At 32.5% G+C, this 21,798-nt stretch overlaps 1 protein-coding gene and 1 long non-coding RNA gene across 2 annotated transcripts in view; one reads left to right on the forward strand and one right to left on the reverse strand.

The window, feature by feature from the left end:
- Positions 1-21,798, reverse strand: part of LOC114332289 (protein unc-13 homolog C) — a 354,800-nt gene that overhangs the window by 306,853 nt on the left and 26,149 nt on the right. Inside the window, exons 2-3 of the mRNA XM_050653285.1 lie at positions 17,421-17,455; positions 15,182-15,218 (exon numbers count right to left, since the gene is read on the reverse strand). Of these exons, the coding sequence (XP_050509242.1) occupies positions 15,182-15,218; positions 17,421-17,455 (72 nt within the window). The remainder of the gene's footprint in view (positions 1-15,181; positions 15,219-17,420; positions 17,456-21,798) is intronic.
- On the forward strand, positions 8,818-10,399 carry LOC126886378 (uncharacterized). Its single transcript, XR_007698584.1, has 2 exons — positions 8,818-8,969; positions 9,489-10,399. It is a non-coding gene; the product is annotated as an uncharacterized LOC126886378 (long non-coding RNA).

The following is a 21,798-nucleotide window of genomic DNA, read 5'->3' on the forward strand; positions in this document are numbered from 1 at the left end:
GTTTCCTGTAGCCGATTTTGATGATATACATAGTTATAAACAAATGAAAATCGAAAACGGTAAATTTTCGCTTTTTTCGTCTATAACCAAAAGTTAAGTATTTTAAACGAATATGAGAGTGAGAAACTCATAAACCGTATAAAAAACTTTAATATGGCGTTCGTTGAATATGTCTATCCTTATTGGTTGCTTAGAAAATTGCAAAACAAATCAAAAATTTTGAGTTTTTACAAATATTCATAACTTCTGTAAAAATTAACTTAGAACGTTCTTATTACACGGAATACTGCGACTTCTGGTACTTAAATCATACCCTAAATTTCAAAGCAATTTGTCAAATAGTTTAAAAGGCATTTAATTTGTTTATCCCAAATTATTTTTTTTGCAACGCTATAAGTCAGAAAATGATGAAGTTCCAGTAATACTTTGGATAGTTTATGAAAGAAGAAGATTTATAATATTAATTTAATTAAAAAAATGACAATAAATAATTCTAAATACTGGAAAATTATTTTGCAAAAACATGTGAATTAAAAAAAAGGGGGGGGGCTAACTTCGTCCCTAAGTGTCCTAGGAAAATTGTTTTTCTTTCTAAATGTGTATAAAAATTCAGTCTTTCCAAATATGAAAATATAATTTTTCTACGGGTAACGGTGAAAAAGTTATTCTAATTGTTTATAAGTAAGCAAAGAATCGACGTGTTTTTGCAAAATAATTTTACACTGTTTAAAATTACTTTTTGTCATTTTTTTTAATTAAGTCAATAGTACAATTGTTCTTCTTTCATAAACTGTCAGAAGTCTTACTGTAACCTCATAATTTTATGACTTGTGGTGTTGCAAAAAAATTAATTTGGGATAAACAAATTAAATAACTTTTAAACTATTTGACTAATTGCTTTAAATTTAAAATATAATTTAAGCAGCAGAAGTCTCAGCAATTCGTGTAATAAAAAGGTTCTAAGTTAATTTTTACATAAGTTATGAATATTTATAAAAACTCAAAATGTATGTTTTATTTTGCAATTGTCTAAGCAACCAATAAGGATAGACATATTCAGCGAACGTCATATTGAAATTTTTTAGACAAGTTATGAGGTTCTTACTCTCAAATTTGTTTAAAATGCTTAACTTTTTGGTTATAGACGAAAAAAGCGAAAATTTACCGTTTTTTAATTTTCATTTGTTTATAACTATGTATATCATCAAAATCGGCTGCAGGAAACATAAAGGTTATTAATATAGATGTCCATACTACTCAAAAAATTTGGTTTCGGCCTGGAGGGGGATGTATCACGAGAAAAATCTTATTTCTTTTGATTAAATGGGAAAAGGCCTTATACGTATAGACGTCTAGGAACACAAAATTTTATGTAATGTGTACGTATGTGTACAAATCTTAGAGTATTAATTGAAGTTTGATGACCGATAACTTCCTTAGAAGTGTAAAATGTAAGCGGAACCAACATAAAGTGGATAAAGATGGAATATGTAATATGATAATTAAAGAAATAAGTACTGTTTTTGTATCTGACTGAAATGAGACTAAAAATAGCTTGATAAAACTAAGTCCTCCTGAGGCTTGACATCAAATTGCTTGAAAATTAAGTGATCGTAAAATATGGGAGGAGTTGGAGGGTATGCAAAGTCTGACAGAGTATGTTGTGATATTGGACCATGAAAGATGTGTAGTGTTATTATTATTTATAATTATTATTTTATTAATATTTATTGAATTATTTTATTAGATTTACTGATTAACCTATTATCATTGGTTTAATAAAAAACCCAATGATCTGACAGCTGTAGGCGTTAGTTAAACTACACTTTATAGTAATTAATTGCAACACTTAAAATAGTTATAATACATTTTATAATTTTCTCGATTTATATTTCTTACTATTAATATTTTCAGTTTTTTGGTACTCTTTCCTTTTCTAAATTAGTAATAGGAGTCTACCAAAAGTAAAAGATACAGACGAGAAGAAATATAGTCTCACAAAGCAATATACATGAAGATGGCATTGAAACGGTTGGAAAGTTTACATACCTGGGAGTAGAAATATATGCCGACAGATCAGAAGATGGAAAAATACGTAAGAGAATAATGCAGGCAAACAAAGCTTATTTTGCCATCTCCCATATATTTCGGTCTAAAAGTGTTCACCGAAATACAAAGGTGAAAATCTATAAAACCCTAATTCGACCAATAGCATGCTATGGCAGTGAAGTATGGGTCCTGAAAGAAACATCCAAAAACAAAACTCGACACATTCGAAAGGAAAGTACTGAGGAGAATACTAGAACCTGTGAGGGAAATCGGAATCTTCACAAGTCGATATAACAACGAGCTTTATCAAATTTATTAGGAAACACCCCTGTCTGACTTCATTAAAATACAAAGATCGCAACGGGCCGGACATGTGATAAAAATGGGAGAGGATAGGCTATCAAAAAGAGCACTGAACGCTAGAATGCAGGGTAAAAAACCGGTTGGAAAGCCAAGAAAGTGCTGGGAAGACACAGTAAACAGCGGACGCACAGGCCCTTTAGGAGTCCGTGTATGGAGAAGAGCAGCTACAGACAAACGGGTGGAGGCAAAAAATAAAAGAGCCCGAGGCTCAATTTGGGCTGTAATGCCATAGAATAAGAAGAAAAAGTTTACCAAAAGTAGTTTCAGTTTTTCCCGTAATATTTTTCCTATTATTTCAGTAAGGACTAGCGGATATCTTTGTCAGTATAATAATTTTATTGTTTTAGAGTTTGAGCAGTTTTTGCGCCTTCCTTATTAAACATTAGGTGCTATTATTTAGTTTTCCCATCCTTTGCTATTTTTTCTGTTCCGATTGCTTCATCCTTCTTCTTCTTAAAATCCCATATCCTATCGGAGGTTGGATATCATAATGGCCATGGTCACTTTGTTGGTTGCTGCTCTGAATAATTGTAATGAACTTGAATAAACCATTCTCTAATGTTCCTCAGCCAGGAGATGCGACTTTGTCCTATACTTCTTCTTCCTTGGATTATTCCTTGCATAATAATTCTCAGTAGCTCATATTTTTCTCCTCTGGTTATGTGACCCAAATACTACTTCAGTGACTGCCTGGTTAGTAATTCGCAAAAATTATGTTTTGTCTCGTCGTTTAGATATTTCACCATTTATCCATTTTTAGCTTATTTGAATTTGTCCATCATAAATGTTTATTGTGACGATAGCACCGTCTGCTCTTACAGCCGGCTGGCGATCTCTCTATATACCCTTACTATAACTGACAACCTATCACTTCCATCAAAGCGCACTGAAGATTCAACATCTTCAAACATATAAATGTCACATCAGACCATAACCCACTAATCGATAATATCACGATTAAGCTTAAACCTATTAGAAAACCTCAAGGCACTCCAAAATTAGATGTTAGAAAACTGAAAGAAATTGATATAAATAACTTCAACAGAAAATATACGAAAACTTTGATAAATTAGATACTAACACCTACGAGATAAACCAACAATGGGAAACACTAAAAAACTGCCTCCTTGTTCCATGCGAAGAGATATTAAAAGAACCAATAAGAAAGAGAGACAACTACATGACCGACGAGATACTCGGCATGATGGACCAACGAAGGTAAGCCAAGAACAAAGACAGTCAAAATTACAAAATAATTAACAATGAAATCAGAAAAAAGATAAGAGATACAAAACAAACTTACTATGAGGAAAAATAAAAAGAGATAAAAGATCTCCAAAACAAATACGACTTAACGGTTAAAACGGTGGCGTTTTCAAACAAATGAAACAAAGTCGGTTCATATTACCTTCACAAATCGTAAAGGTCACTGCCCGCCTGTATATATCAACAACCATCAACTAAACAGCAAGCAACAGTCAAATACCTTGGAATGCATTTAGACCAAAGATTAAACTAGAGAACACACATTATTATGAAGCGTAAACTACTTGGTCTCAAATTACACAATCTTTATTGACTGATTGGTCACAAATCATCACTTTCGATAAAAAATAAAGTACTTGTCTACAAAGCAATTTTGAAGCCAATATGGACTTACGGGATCCAACTTTGGGGTACTGCATCAAACTCCAATATCGAAATCTTGGAGAGGTTCCAGTCGAAGGTCCTTCGAATAATCACAAATGCCCCATGATATCTTGCAAATATTATTATTAGACGCGATCTAGAAATTGCAACAGTAAAAGAAGAAATTAGCAACTTTGCACAGAAATACGAAGACAGACTCACACAACATCCAAATGTACTAGCCAGAAACCTGATGAGACAACCAGTCAGAGGGAGACTTAGACGAAATACACCTAGTGATTTACCATCGCGATTTTAGTTATACGCTCCGAGCTTCGCTGGTATCGCCACCTACCTACAGTATTACTAGTATAACTTTTACCGGAAATTTATCTGGAAAGAAAAAAGTGTTGCCTATCCTCTGTGAGTTTCGCTGGTATGGCTGGTGTCACCATCTAACGGTTGACTAGTGTTCCTATTTCGGCCGGAATTTTAAAGAGGACAGTAGAAAAGCAAATAATAGTTTTTTTCAAAATAATAGTTTTTTCAAACTTATTATTTAATTATTATCGTGTAATATTTACAACGTAAAGAAGTAATTGGATTGTAATTGATAATTAATATCAGTAAGTACAGAATTTATTATTCATTATGCTTATTTTTAAGATTTTGCTTATTGTTTTGACGTTTATGTTGACAATTAATATTAGAAAAAAATTATTCTGCAAATAGTATAATAATTTAATATAATTATAGTATAATACTTCTTAAATATTAACTTATGCATTTATTGAACCTAAATAATTAATTAATTAACAGCGTAAACGTAAAATTGTGTTTATTTACTTTTTTCTAATTGCATCAATCTATTTTTGTCGTTGAATCACCTTATGCTTAGCGACAGGAAAGTTGTAGAATACACAGTTACTATTGTAACCAGTATTTCGACACTCTTTAATACAACAACTTTGGTGAGACATTTAAAAGCTATATGCAACCCTTAATGCAGAACGTCAAATTTCCGGTAAAGGTTTACAGACTTGTCACTACTGGCGCTCGCGAATTTTTAAGTATCCCCTCTACCTACGAGCTCACAGCGTATATGTGCCGTAATTCCCAGAGATAAACAATTTTATATCTATGTAAAATATTTGTAAAGAAAATGATTAACGAATCATTTTCTCCAAGTCACCTACACTAGTGGTCGTAACATTTACTCATTGTAACTTGTTTTACAGATTGTAAATAAATTGGGAGATTAAATAAAAAAAAATAGGATTTATTCAATCTGCATAAAAATGTTAAAGAAATGGCAGGGCTGCAAAAAAGAAACCACAACACAATTCTTTTAGATAAAAATGGAAATAATATTATAACGACTGACGAAAAGCTAAAACGATGGAAATAATATATGGAAGAGCTCCTCGACGACGAAAGAGGAAACCTGCAAGATATATCTTTCGAAAACAGAGAAACAAGTGTAGAAATTACAAAGGAAGAAATATTGTATGCACTAAAGAACACCAGAAATGGAAAAAGCCCGGGGCCAGATCAACTACCTATTGATATCCTTAAAATAATAGAAAATTAGTACACGGATGTCCTCTTAAAGCTGTTTAATGAAATTTATCAGTCGGGTGACATACCCAATGAATGGTTGACCTCAACATTTATTTGTCTCCCAAAAGAGAAAAATTCTAGAGAATGCACCGACCCCCGCACGATAAGCCTGATGCCTCACACACGTAAAATGCAAAACGGTGCTGATTTCTCATAACGATTCGTAGATACTGCAGTTTTATGCGTTTGATCTCCGATTCCTTCTTCATTCTTTCTAGAACTTCCTTGTTCGTGATCCTTGCTGTCCAGGATATTCTTAGCATTCTTCTATAGAACCACATCTCAAACGCTTCATATACAGGGCGATTTTCATCGCCCTGTATATGACCAAAAATTGTAAATATTATAATTTAGTTAGTAAACAGTGTTTTCGCGGAAAGTGAAATCGTTAAGTGATTTGCTAATATTTCTCTGAACGGACGTACAATTATGCGGTAAAATTAGAAAGTACTTACATTTATTTCGCTTTGGAATGAATATGACGTTTTAGAAATATTTCTTAGAAGGATAGACAGTAAACAAATTTATTAAATTTAGAATAAGGCTTTTTGTTTAGCATTTTGAAACAACGAAAGTAATTTGGTGTCTCCTAGAATTTAACAAAATTGAAAAGTTGTATACAAAGTAAATTGCTTCTTAAGAAATGAAAATATGGATGTAGTGGGTAGCGAGGATGTTTGTGATTGGCGATGAATGATGGATGGAAGGGATGAGAGTGTTGAATCTGAGTTTGAGGAGAGAAAAAATGGGCACTGTGTAATGAATATCTGGAGAGTACATTCCAGTTTTTAAAAAGTGAGAAGTCGATGTAAAGTGGTGAAATTGACCTTTTTGAGCAGAACCGTAGTGAAACGAAATCGTTGACCGAGTTGAGAAGTTAATTTTCCTTGTGTCCGAGGAGATTACTGTTTTCTATCTAGAACAAGTAGCCGGTGGGTATCAATTTGCACAAGATATCGAGCAGAGACAAAACTGAATAGATATTTCGAGCGAGTCCCATTGTTTGTTTGTTGGTGAAGCAGTTTGGACGAGAAGGACCTTTCGCTACATCCTAGGAGCACGTGTGGGAGAATCGAGGATTGCGCAATCCAGGAAGAAGAAGTAAAGAAGAAACAAAAAGGTTAGTCAGAATTTTTGTGAAACGGAGAGAGTTTGTTTATATCCACACCATATTTTTGTATTGAACATTTCTATAGCATAATTTAGTCATTCCAAAATTTAAAGAAGAGATAAGTAATCAATTAAAAAGGAGAAAAGTAAATTTTAGTATTTTTGTAAGAATAATCTAACGAATTATTTAAATAAAATTTTTTTAAAACAAAGGAGATATCAGAATTAAAGCTTAATTTATTAGATGAGAAAAAGTTGCAACAGAATTGAATTTAGTATAATTTTTAAATCTTATATTTATGGTATATTGGATAATTAAAAAATATTTATAACATTTATATGACATCGAGTGTGTTTAATTTCCCTGTTTTGTCCCTGGAGGAAGTAAGCAACTAGAGATACTAGAAGCCACAAACCGAAGGTAAGGCATTAAAATTAAAATAGCCCTGAGAATAAAATTTGTTAAAAAATTTAATTTCATTTTGGTTTTGTTTTACATAAGTAATTCTTCTTCTTCTTAACGTGCCCTATCAAGTCCCCTTGACGTTGGCGATTAACATGGCGAAACATAAGTAATAAATAAAATAATTAAGTAATTAATCAAAATAAGAATTTGCTGATCAATCTTATAACAAGAGAGAAATACAGAGCATAATAATATATCCAACAATGGACAAATAAGGGTTAATTGATAATGACGAAAATAAAGACGAATAAGATAAAATTAATCTTTACCTGGATCACAAACAGGACATAAAAAGAGCGACGTTATACAGACATTAAAATGTTGTTTCCTGCAATTTTTTTAAATAAATCGTCGTGTGAGGGTCAATATACGTTGCAGCTATAAAAGCTAATATACTGAGAAATAAAATGCAGCAAACTAAGCCACTTTGCTCACAAAAAAACAACGTATTTAAGTTTGATAAACAAAAAGTCTTATTCGTTTTCAACTCTCATTATTTCCTTGAGCAGTTCTCTGCTCAGAAAATATTTAAAAAGTAACTTTTTTAAACATACATCCACGTAGAAGTTTAAAATGAATAAAATTACAAAAATTATCTGCTCTATATACGCCTCATAAAGGAAAGGGATAAAGGACCTGAGGAGGAGCGACGAATTAAAAAGAAGTAGGTCAGACCGTATATAACGGTTTTGTATGGGATAAAGAGATAAATGTACTGTAAAGGAATATAGAACATAGATAGCTGGGAAATCATGTTGTTTGAGCTTATTTGTTTATACAGGGTGGCCGGAAAGCTCCTTTACAGTTACAATATTAATGTTTCAACACCGCGCCAATGTTTGTTGGCGTTCCGGCGTATGAACCATCATTGAGAGCTCAGGGAACTGCTGACACTTCGTTTTCAACAAGATGACGCTCCGCCCCATTTTGCTCTCTCTGTGGCCTCCAAGAAGTCCAGATTTGACAACCCCGGAAAATGCACTGTGGTGTTTTATTTAAGAGAGTAAGTTAGAAATCGCAGATATGCGTTTCATACTGATACTTTCAAATTATTATTCTTCTAAAGAAGGTGACAGACAATTTACGTTTAAACCGTATATACTATCCTGGTCATAATAACTTAGGAAAGTGGATTTTGCGGGCCAGTATAGAAATCTAGACCTTTGATCCGAATCATACGTGAATGACCCATCATTATTCCTGATATTTTTGGAATTATCATAACCAGTGTCGGAAATCAGGAACCAAACGAGAAAGATACGAATTATAAGTATTTAAAATAATATTGTCGCCAAAATATTCTAAAATGAATAAGTACAACCTCACATACCATCCATAATGCATGAAATAAAAACTTGTAACGGTCACGTTACGAAAGTAGCTCTTTAATAATTATTATTATTATTTTCCCTCGGTCTCTCATTTAAATTCTCGTATAGGACCACTGAGGTGACGTCATACCTCGGTGATGGAACGTACTCTACCTATCGAGAATTATTCGGGTTCTGAGAGAATTTGACGTTTACCTTGGCGGAGAAACGCCTCTCGTTCTTTACTTGACTGTGGGCTGTGGTGTCGAATAGATATACCATATAGAATGGCGGATGATTTCCTCCAACTTATTTTATCACAAGAAATTTAACGTAAAGTAAAAAGTTACCACCAGGGATTGTCTGGAGTGAGGAGACATGTGGGTGACAACTCCTGTTGGAGTATAAATAGGAATCATTCGGTGAGATCTACTTTTTCATAGTAATTTTTTATGTATAGCCTTGGTTTTTGTGATGGAACCTTTGAGATATTAGGTTCATTGTTAAATTTCTTAGTCAACTCATTATTTGGATTTTATGTAGATTATTTCGATTATTGAATATTCATTCAAGGAAAATTATATATTAATATATTTTTTGGTTAGACATAACCAAACATATGCAATTCTCAATTAATATTAGAAATAATTATCATTTCTCTGTAGGTTTTAAATTTATTGAACCTCCAATATTTTTATAAATTCTATATATTTTTACAGATATTCCCTCAGATAAATCATATTCAAATTTCACATTTATCATTATTTGTTCATGTGTTCACACTCAAAATAGTTCAAGGTTACCTGAGATTAGTTTTTGTTCCATCTTAATGATCGGTTTTTCTATGTTAATGCTTCTAAAAAGTTTCCTCAATTATTTCTTCTTCCCTTTACTTTTTGCTCATGTTTAAAATGAGAAATAAAACTGGGAATGTTTTTTAGCCATTTGGGAGAAACCCTACCATGGAGTCCTAGACCTTATTTGACCACCTTGGGAAACCACTACAGCCACAGTCAAGTCATCATTGGGTAGTAATTTTGGGAACAAGCTATGGGAGCGTTCCAGATCAATTTTCGTCTTGGCACCTGGGCCTAGTCGCACCATCCTGGTGCATCATTTTCTAGGATGCAACCGCAACCTCGTTTGGGAACATTCAGTGAGGTGTTTTAGTAACTATTGGTTTTTTTATATTTCAGACTATCTGTTAAATACACTATGTTTTTTTTCCAGATTTAGGTTACCTCTGGTTTTTTTTTGACATATTTGTATATTAGATTATTTGGTTCCCAAACTTTGTATCTACGGTAACTTCTTGTGCACATAAATAAGCCTAGAGAAAATTAGGTTTTTAATACTTTATTATTGCTTTGATATTGGTTTATGTAATTCGGGTAAATTTATATTTTAATATTACTAGCTTGTTTCCCAAATATTTTACTGTTATTTGCTTTATTCCATTTGTTCGGTTAATTTATGTCATCGTCGGTATTTATCTCAACTTCATTTCTATTTCATTCCTTGTATATTTAACTTGCATACTTCATTATTGTATTTTCCCTTAGTGAGGCTTGGGCCTATTTATTTGTAGTATTTTCATCTTTGTCAGTTTCCTTTAGTTGTACGTAGCAGGCGTACTATAACCATTTGGTAGAAGACTCATGTGAGTTGTACCCTATATATATGTAAGAGGTATTTAAGTTTGTAACAGATAACATTATTGTTGTTATCTTTAAAATATATATAGCTTCTTGTATAACTTATGTCATTTTAGAGTTACATGATATATGCTTGTCTAACTCAGAGATTGTTAAAAATCTAGTAGTTATTTTAATAAATATTTATTTATTTTGTATATCATGAATTTTATTATTCCTTTATGTTTGTTATTACAGGTTTGATATATTTAATATTTGACAGCAGTATAAGATACCTGGGAAAATGATCGAAGATCATTTTCATGGCGCCCATGATTAGTTAGTTTTATTTATTTTGTTCGTTTTTAGTCATTAGTCATCTCCATTCATTTTCAGTACATTATTCTTATTTTATTATTTCATCTTTTAGTCATCATTACTATCTATATAGAGCTACTGTTCTTCGACAGGCATGCAAACGAGCCGTATCCATCCTTGAGTGTCAAGTTGCTCTCTTGCATCTATAGCTAGCCAACTCTATTCAGTTTGCCTCTGTCTCTTCCCACTTCTACTTCTATCCCTTCTAATTCCCCTTTCTTCAGTACTACTGCACTTTAGTAGTATTTTTTATTTTTTCCTATTGCGGCTTCTCAACGTAGAAGCCACTTCACCCTTTCTTTACACACACCCCACTCTCTCTCTACATCTATGTCCCATTAATTTTTTATTTTTTTTTTCCTTACTTCTGTTGGAGTATATCTTTCTTTTTACTTTCACTCCAACAGAAGTTTCCTTATTTTTGTTACAAACTGTCGCCCAGATTTGCGACATTGCTGCAAATAAAGTGCTTAGAGTGCATTCCTCTTCCATTTAACGTTTCCTCATTCATAATACCTAGACCAGGATTTACTCACATCTTTAAGGGCGCGACACTTTGACAAACTTTGTTTGAAATAACTTTTAAAACTTTACTGAATGAAATCCTTTTACGCTTTCTACAAATATAACATTTTATTCTAGGAAAGTTAAGATAAATTTTTGAATTAGTTACTTAAAATGATGTTTGAGTGGTTTGTTGTATTTGTGGATGAAAAATTTCAACAATAATTGTCTCGATCGCCTTATTCCAAGTATCTTGAATTATCCTTTTTTTATTTTTTGTCGATCTTGTTTTCCATATTCGAGTAACAGGTAATTTGATGTTCATTCTGTGCAACTGACGTAGCCAGCCAATGTTTTTTTTATTTCTATCGTCTTTTGTATCACTTTTTGTACTTCATTTGTCACTTCTTCAGGTCTCCGTAGCTGGTAATTCCAAGGTATTTTATTTTCATCTTTTTTTCAATGCTGATGTGATGGTACAACTGTGTACTAATCTTTGTAGACTATCTGCATCTTGAGCTATCAGTATTGTGTCGTCTGCATTTGAGTCTTCTCCGAGCTCTTTGTTAGATCTTATCATATTGTTCTGCTGCTTCATCAAGAACAGGTTCAAAGATCTTTCTTAGTATGTTTCCTTCCCAAGCACATAGCCTTTAATTTGTGTGGTCTTAGTTTTGTGTTTCTTGTTATCCAAATAATTACCAATAGATAGTATTTTGCTCAATTAGAGACTGACGTATCTCGTTCTATTCGCTGTATTTCCACAAGCTTGAATTTTAAAGCTTATATACTGAATTATTTTATACCGTTACTAAAATCGTTTTTATTGTTGAAATGTATTACTTTTATTTTTACTGCAGAACATACTTAAAGAGGTTTCTTAATTTTAACCGATTTCCTTTATTTTAGAATAAATTTAACGTAACATACCAAAGGTAGAGAATACCTATAAATTTGTAATAAGCAATTTCCCTCGTTCATTTCCCTTAGTAAATTAAAGGTAAAATATAGCTCTGCCCTAATTTGCATTACCTGAGTTCTCAATGCACGAATAATCGATGGTACATGGGGTTAATTCTACTAGTGGAGGAAAATTACGGAATGTGATTCTGTATATTCACAAAACTGAGAAGATTTTGAACAAAAAGCTGTTTATCTTATAAGAAAAGTTTACACTTTGTTATTATTAAACGTTAAGATTACACTAATGAAATATGTCAAAGAAGTGAAAGAATAGTATGTCAAAGTGGGTAAAATGTATTTATTAGTATGGTATAACTAGACCCAAACCCAGACATTCAAAGTGAAAGTTATCCTCCAACACCAAATTGTTCTATATGGTCCACATAATGTTCAGTAAAAAGTTACACCATTTTGAGCGTCCGGTTTGGGAGGGGGGAGATGGGGGGAAATTCGGTAAATTAGTAGTTTTTTTAAGTTTTTCGTCAATATTTCTAAAACTATGCTTTAGCGTAAACAATATTCTATACAAAAATGTTCTACATAAAATTTAAAACAAAAAAGGTCCAGTACATAATTGTTATAGAATCAACGGTTTCAGAGTAACGGTGGGTGAAAGTGGAGGTTTTCGATACTTTTTATATTTTGTGGGCAGTTTATAATATTATTACTGATGAAAGAATAGTACATTGTTTACCGGGTAGGAAAAGCTTAACATTCCTGGACGACTGTGAAGATTGCTAAGTCGAGGCGCAAGCCGAGACTTAGGAACACAGAGTCCAGGAATGTGGCTTTTCCTACGAGGTAAACATACTATTTTTCCGCAAATCGTTTAAAATTCGACAGATATTGATTGATTTAAAAAAAACGCGATAATTTTATTCCCAAATAAATGGTGCTTTGAAATTCGTAATAAAATTACTTGGGTTACTATGGAAACGTATTGAGGTTGAATTGTCAAACTTGACGCTTATAAATAGAACACTAACAACTGTACGGAAATATCATTTCCTTACAGTAAGGAAATGACATTTCTTTACAGTAAGGAAGTCCTGACTTTTTCTTCAAGAAATTTTGACAGGAATGTCAAAATTTCCTGGCGATTTGCGGAAAATTTTATTTAACTGGATTGTGTTTTGTAAATAAAATTTGCTATTTCAGTGGCCGATGGTATGTTAGTGATAAGCCCTTAAAGAAACGTCAACCTCAACACCCAAAATCATCATCAATTGCCCAAAAAATATAAAAATTATCGAAAACCTCCACTTTTCACCCTCCGTAACTCTGGAACCGTTGATTTTATAACAATTATATATAGAACCTTTTTTGTTTTAAATTTCATGTAGAGTATTTTTGTATAAAACATTGTTTACCCTAAAGCATAGTTTTAGAAATATTTACGAAAAACTTCAAAAAACTACTAATTTACCTACTTCTCCCCCATCTCCCCCCCCCCCAAACTGGACGCTCAAAATGGTGTAACTATTTACTGAACAATATGTGGACCATATAAAGCAATATGGTGTCGGAGGAAAACTTTTACTTTGGATGTCTGGCTTAGGCCTTTTTTTGGACCACTTATATTAGACTACTTCCGTAACTTTGGAACCATTGATTTTAGAAGGATTATGCGTAGGACCTTTTTATTTCAAATTTAATGTAGAACATTTTTGTATAGAAGGTTGTTTATGCTAGACCGCATAGTTTTAGATATATTGACGAACAACGTAAAAAGCTATGAATTTAACGATTTATCCCCCCTCTCCACCCAAACCCGACGCTCAAAATGGTGTGACTTTTTTCTGAACATTATGTGGACTATATAGAACAATTTGGTGTCGGAGGATAACTTTCACTTTGGAGGTCTGGGTTATGCCATTTTTTGGATCAATTGACTCTGAAATTCAAGATCATTTTTCGGAAGCAAGTGAAGAGGATGATCAGCAAGTACTATTGAGTGATAATGAAGAAGAATGTGTAGCTACAAGTTCTCAGATTTCAGTGTGTGTTATTTTTGAAACTAAGGATGGAATTAACTGGAAAAGTCAACCACAACCGACAGGAGGTATGCGATCTTGCGACATAATAAAAATCAAAACGCACAAAGTAATGTTAGCCCTTGGTCAAAGTGTAGTTGATCCTGTTGATTCCTTTTGTTTGTTTGTGGACGAAAAAATTGTGAATAAAATAGTGAAGTGTACAAATGAAGAAGCCGAAAAAGTCCTGGGGATAGGGAACTGGAAATATTGAGACTCTACAGAGCTATATGCTTTTATTGGACTACTACTAACTGCAGGGCACCTGAGTGCCAACATTTATTAAACGATTCAAAAATTTGCTAAGATTTTTTTAATTTGACCATAAAGACACGAGGTTTGAACGAAGAAGGAACGACAAATTAGCAGCAATACGCGATGTGTGGAATCAAATCAAACAAAACTTTCAGAAATACTATTTACCAGGAAAAAACATAACGGTAGATGAGCAACTTGTAACGTATCGACGTAGGTCTCCTTTCAAGCAGTATATGCCTTCAAAGCCAGACAAGTATGGCATGACAATATGGCAAATCCTTCAGGTAGATCGCACCCTCAAGGTAGACCGCATACTATAGTAGCACTTTTTATTAATCTAGACAATTTAAATATAACTTTAGTAAAAAATGAAAAAATAATATTAGAAATATATGGGTAATTATTAATAGTACATTCACGAACAGTGGTGGGCCCAACGGGCCCGAGTTGCCCGGTTACGTAAGTAAAATGTGTTGCCCGGATAAGGGTTAAGTTTTTCAAAAATATTTATTAGTTTTCTAAAGATTCGAAAAAAATGCATGCGTTTAAAATACATTTGTCCCAAATTTTGCGCATACGCTCTTAAGTTTTCTTTGAAGGACATTTTTTAATAGTCTCAGTAGGTATGCTTTAATCAAATGCTAAAACTGTACCGTGTATAATACCTGTAAAGATTTAAAAAATACACATTTAACACTTATCTCAACTCCTATAAAAATGATTTTGTGTTTATTTGCAAACAATGTGTTTCTCGTTTCCGTGTCAGTCAATCAAAGTTGCACGATGTTAGAGCTAGCATAAGTGATTTGAGGTTTTAAAATTTAGAAAATAGCAAACTTGTATAAAAATGGAGTGTCTACTCACCCATTGCCACGTTGTTGGTCTCCTCTAATACCAGAATCTTTCTGAAAAGCGAAAAATATCGATAAGTAAATGGAATAAACGAAATATTATAGATCTTATATTATATTAAAAGGGGCCATCAGCAATTTATCTACGAAACAGTTTATATTTTTATAATTCTACATAATTCTTAAATATAACTTAAGAAAATCTGTGAAAATTAATATAAATATGTACTTGTAAAAAGAGTAACATATAAAAAAATGAGTATGTGTATTTTGTACGCACGTAAGAAGTTATACGTCTATTATTATGATTCCAACGACATAAGTATATTTTAAACAGTTTATTTGTATTTTTGTATTTAAATATTAAACTAAGTTTAATACTTAAAATAATACCAAAAATTAAAAATAATCATGTTTTCGTGGCAGGGAACACATAAAAACTCATTATTTATTAAATAATTCGAAAAAAGACATTTTCTCTGCATTGTACACCACCATATCAACACACACATTACTTACATACATTATTATGCTTAGCATTCTTCCGGGAAACTTGAACGCATGAAGAAGACGCCGCAATTTGAATTTTTACGGCGTGTCAGGCACTTTTTCATGCACAAAATTGTCTCTAGATACGCCGGGTAACAAAAGGGGCATAAGCGCCTTTGTTTTATTGTATTCGAGAGTTTGAGCATGGTATAACTTTACATGTTAGTCGAAAAAGTTGCGAGCAATAAAGAAAAATCTGTGCGTCGCGTCGGGCGTCGGCGTCGGGCGATGTTAAATCGTTCTGGAATTTTAATATTAGGTGTTTGTCCGTGTTTTCAACGTTCCAGTGGATTACGTGTAAAGCATTTTAATACAACCTGGGAGGTATTTGGTTAATTAAGTAGATATACCCAATGTACGCTTAGATTAAATTAAATTGTTGACCCTTCGCTTTACTATGAAGTATTTAATACTTGAATTAAGATTTTCTTCATTATAAAAGCAAACTTGAGTACAAAAATAAACATCTTTAAATACGGCTCAATAACTTTAGGCAAACACAATTCTATAACTACACAATGATACATTACTAAAACAGTAATCGTATTACCTATGTAACTTCCAAGTTTTTGTTGAAAAGTTCAGATTTTTGCATATTTCCAACATGTCGCGCCAGAATAAGTAGATACGGCTTTTTTAACAGAATAATTTTAGTTTAAAATTAACATTTATATTATCTAACTCTCCGTTAATACGGCGGGGTCCATTAGACATAGCTTCGAATATTATCGGAATGAGTCAAGTTGTTGTTTTAGTATTTTTTAATGAAAGTGAAACCGTTACAAACGTAGGGGCACTATTTTTCGCGATTTATCATACGACATTTTCAGCACAATGCCAGAGATAATGAAATTTTAAAACAAGGCGAAAGGTGGATTTGATACTATGGATCAACTATGTATCATAGCATAGTTTATAATATAATACGTCCAGAAATAGTAGAAGGTGGCCACTTACATTATTTTTTGAACAACACCAAAGTTATCGGATACCAAAGTTATGGGATACCCTAAAGGATAATTTCCCACCTCCGCTCAAACAGTGTCATTAGTCAAAAAAGCAAAGTATCGAGAAAACGACGTTTATTTGTGCTAAAACTTTTCTGGGTTTAATTCAAAAACTGTTAAAATTAGGATAATAACTATTTTAGTCAGTTACAAAGGTTTTTAAACTCTACAAAATAGTGTATTAATTAGGCTAAAAATATTTTAAAAAATATTTTTTTGTTGTGACACTATACAGATAAAATACCGAAAAATTTACTAAACAATATTTATCAAAAGTGGCATTTGAAGTACAAAATATAATATGATTACTATTATCTGGTTAACAGACCTATAATTTTTAATGATGTAACTTTAAATACAAGTAACAATATTAAACAAAAAATACTGCAAATATAAAGATAAATAAGTGAAAAATGTGTCACTTTTCTTGAGCTCATACGCAGATTGTTTTAAATAAAGTAATCACATATACTGTCTTAACTCGGCAAACTACTCTTTATACACATTTGAGATGGACAAATGCCTTGCACAAGTCGATATGTGACACTGTTTATGTTCGGTGCACCGTTGATTTTAGTTAATCATATTATAATGACTCTAGCGTCATCCAATGACAAATACTTGAACTATAAACGTAACACTATTTGAGATAAGATTTTGTACTTTTATTAACCTGTTGGGTTGGTGCAATAAAACCGTTTTTATTTTTTTGAGTTGTGACACTGTTTGAGCTTAGGTGCGATTTGTTAATAACAATTTAGTTTCGAATACAATTTGCACATTGATCAGATTGTACAAGTTGAGTCCCCGAGTTTTTACCCGTGCTTCATCATAGGAATTTTCATTCAGTCATTTGTTTCGAGCTTCTCTCATATGTCGTATATTCCGTGTATATTAATATTATACACAGATTATACAACATATGAGAGAAACTCGAAACAAATGACAATCGATGAAAACCCTATTTAAAGCATATGAAATAAGTCGGAAATTTACTAAACGCAACAGTAAGTGACAGAAAGTGGGTATTATTGAGGTTATTATTTGTATAATGTTAAAATTTATCGTAAAATAACATAAACTTATCATAAAATTTCTAACTACAATATAAAATTAGTTGTGAAAACAACTGCTTGTATACTATAAAAAATTCAAAATGCAAAAAATTCGACAAAATAACACCAAAAAATTCAACAAACTGACACAAAAGTAAACAAACCAAAACGTCAGAAATTGTACTTAAAATATGTGAAGATATCCCCAATCGTCTTTCTTTGTACCTATCTCTTTTCAACGCACTGAGTCTAAATCGTTCATAAAAATAACATGTGTCTTTACTTAATAACAGGCGGCAGCTGGTTTGTCATTAATTTCATGCGTGGAAGAGAATGATGCTAAATAAAAAGTATGTTTTATCTCGCCAGGTATTAATGACGCACGGGTAAAGACTCGCGGACTCAACTGTAATGTTATTAACCGACTTATTTCTGTTCATAACATATAACAAAAAATAATATGAAGCCTGTAAAAGAGTTCATCTTATCTCATTTTGTAAGCTGTATCTGATGATGCCAAAAACTTAAATTCATATATAATAGATTTTACAAAATACAAGGTACGAATATTTCTGTCCGTATATTCTGTGCACAAAATTTATAGGCCTGAATCCCGCGTACCAAAAACAAGTTTATTAATAGCAAGCTGAAAATTTGTTAATAACTTAACGATATCTAGTCGGATAAACTATGATGTATGGGAACAGTGGAACAAAGGAAGTTTTAATTGTGGAATGTGATTTTAATTGTGGAACATGTCATCCTGACAAGTTTATGATTGTGAAAACTAGTAGGTTGTTTTTCAAAATTTATTCAATAGCAAACTTTATATAATATATGAAAAAATGTTTGTCCTACAAATATGTTCGTCATTTTAATAAGTCCGACACGTAGAACATGTCAAATGACTGGAATTAGGTTGGTGGTAAATAGCAGTCTGATCTTTGCATGAGAGTTTAATGAAAGGGTAACAAATCAATTGGAAGTTCTGTCCGACAAAATATATGGGATGTTTTCGTAGTCTGACGTTCGAAACCTGCAACCTGTTCCACAACTAAAATTGCCCCTATTCCAGTGTTGCCGTACATCAAAGTTTGTCCGACTAGACACCGTAAACCTATTAACAAATTGTCAGATTGCTATTAATAAACTTTTTTTAGTACGCGGGATACAGGCCTATTAATACTTTTATTTTTTTTACGTTTACGGATATTTTAATTTTCGATTTCGTGTAACTTTTTAATGTTGTACTCAATCAAACGTTGTGTAAAAATTTCCAGCTGCCCTTTATCTCTTTATGCACTTAACATTTTTATTACTGTTTGAGTTATTATGCCAATTTTGCGAGTTTTATAGCGAAAATTGCAATCCAATTCACCGAAAGCAATAAACTCACAAGTGATTTCTCGTTAAAGAGACGAATCCACCCGATTCCCAGTTTCCAGCTGGAAATTGCAAAATTTATTCATACTCGATTAATTCTTGTGACATTTTCAATTTTGCCAATGCAATATTGTTTAGAATATATCACATATCTTTACGATTATTGGTTGACTGCATCGCTTTGGGAATCTTATACATGGAGACATTTATAGCTTCCACCGTGGCGGGGAAACGGCTCGGCGGAGCACCAAGTTATTGTGTGATGTGATAATGCAGTTGAATGATTAGTGGGAAAACGGGAGGGCGATATGGGAATGAAACACTAAAAGGCACAACGAAATTGACTCCGTTGTGCGATAAATGATTGACGATACGTTGCAAAGGTTTTAATATCCTCAAACGGAATTAATAACCTTATACAAGTACAATTTGTTGACAATGTGATACCTAATTTATAATTATCAAACTGAAACTAATCAAGAAATCAAATAGTATAAACTTTACAAGAATAAAAAAACGCTAAACGCCGTAAAAATGACTGGCGCATACAATATTCCAGCTACAAAATATCTGATATGAATAGTACGTGGCGAGAAAATGTATTTTCATTTTAACGCAAAATAAAATTTTAGTTTTATTTTAAACGATTTTTCCATAATATTTGTTAACCCGGCACCTGCCACGTGGCTTTCCAATGCATCAACTGCCACGTGGGGTGCTCACAGCACCCCTTAAAAAATTTATGTGATCTATTTGTTTATAAACAAGTAGATCAGTGTTAAGTTACACGAGAATATAAACAAACATGTTTTATTAACTTATTGGCTACTAATATATTATAAAAGTTAAAAAATAAAGTTAAAAAGGTATTATAAGCAAATTAGCAAGTACCAACCCATAATAAATGAAGTGAAGTAAAATATCTAAGAACATTGAGATTTATTGAGTATAGAGACTATATTAATAATTTAAATCAGTTATTACAATAAAAAAATGTAAATCTTACCTGTTTATCAAAAACACAAAAAAATTTAAAACTTAAACTGCCAGATGATAACACCCCAATTCGACTTTAGAGCTACAAGTTCAGAATGACACTAAATAACCACTTCAAACGCAAACAGATCTATGCTATATAATATTATTGAAAGCTACTATGACGCACAACACGGTTAACAAACTTGAAATACCAAATTTTTGATGAAAATTTGTTATGGGGTGCTGGTTGCACCCCACGTGGTCGGTGCCGGGTTAAATTTGAAGTTAAACGCGATACAAAAGAATAACTTTGATACAGTTTGAATTTTGAAACTTTTTGTGGCGCGTTTACTTCAAATTTAGCAAATATTATGGAAAAATCGTTTAAAATAAAACAAAAAATTTATTTTGCATCAAAATGAAAATACATTTTAGCGCCACGTAATATTCATATCAGATCTTTTGTAGCTGGAATATTGTATGCGCCACTCATTTTTACGGCGTTTAGCAGTTTTTTATTCTTGTATCAGGAGTTTTTCAAAGTTTTTTTATAAATTAAATGTATGAAGTTGAATGCAATTTTTCTCGATTACACGTTAAGCTTTATAAATGGTCGCCTTTGTCGCATTATCTCCCAAATGATCTAGTGTCCATCGAATGTACACTAGATTTTTTTTCTATTCAAAATAGATTGAAAAAAAAATATTGGGATAGCCGGTTAATGAACACGGATTGCCCGTTGCCAGATCAAATTTAGCGTCGTAACCACTACAACTACGTCAACCATTTCGGGATTAATCGTTAATTTTATTATACCTTGTAGCTTAATAACTTTTAAACGGCTTAACCGATTTTGATCTCTAAACATGAGCTTGAAATCTCTTGACCAGTAGTATCTGATGCATCTAAGGTAAAGTATGATAACTGAAGCTATTGCAAGAATTATTGAACTTGAAAAACCGTTTTTCCCATAGGAAATAGATTTGATCATACTTATGAAGCCTATAACTTAAAAATTCGAATTTTCCCGAATATGAGGTATACACCGGCAGATTCGTCTAGAGTCCTTCTGCAAACGCTCAGTTATTGGCGCAATTCGTAGTTTAAAATTTTGAGTAATTGTCGAAAAACCAAAATTTTCAAAGTTGATTGATTTGGTGTATTTGCGGTTCTCCTGTCTCTTCTTGAACCGAAGATATATACCCCCAAAATATATGCTGTTTTGTACCTACCAAGTCCTATAGCTGGCTTATGGGTGGTCAAAAGTCACAAACTACACCGGTTCTAAATCGGAACTGACCCCCTCTTCAAACACAGAAAAAAAATTCAGATCGGTTTAACTTTCAAACACACATACATATCCACAAATATTTTCCCTTTTTTAAATAGAAATTGAGTCATATTTCTGAGATCGGTAACTTTTGAATGGTATAACCGATTTTAAAAATTAGACATGGGTTGGAAAGGTAATGATCAGTACTATTAGAAGCCGCAAAGGGATTTTCGAAGTTTTTGGGAGTTTTGGGGACGAGAACGAGAAACAGGCCCTAAATAGGAAGGGCCGTAAAATCCACACCCTTGGACAAAAATGGATGGTTGACATATGAATGGGTGAGCATTTTCCTGAACTTTAAGATGGGAGTTGGCACAATTTTCAA

This window comes from Diabrotica virgifera, chromosome 6, assembly GCF_917563875.1.
Source record: "Diabrotica virgifera virgifera chromosome 6, PGI_DIABVI_V3a".
Lineage (NCBI taxonomy): Eukaryota > Metazoa > Arthropoda > Insecta > Coleoptera > Chrysomelidae > Diabrotica > Diabrotica virgifera.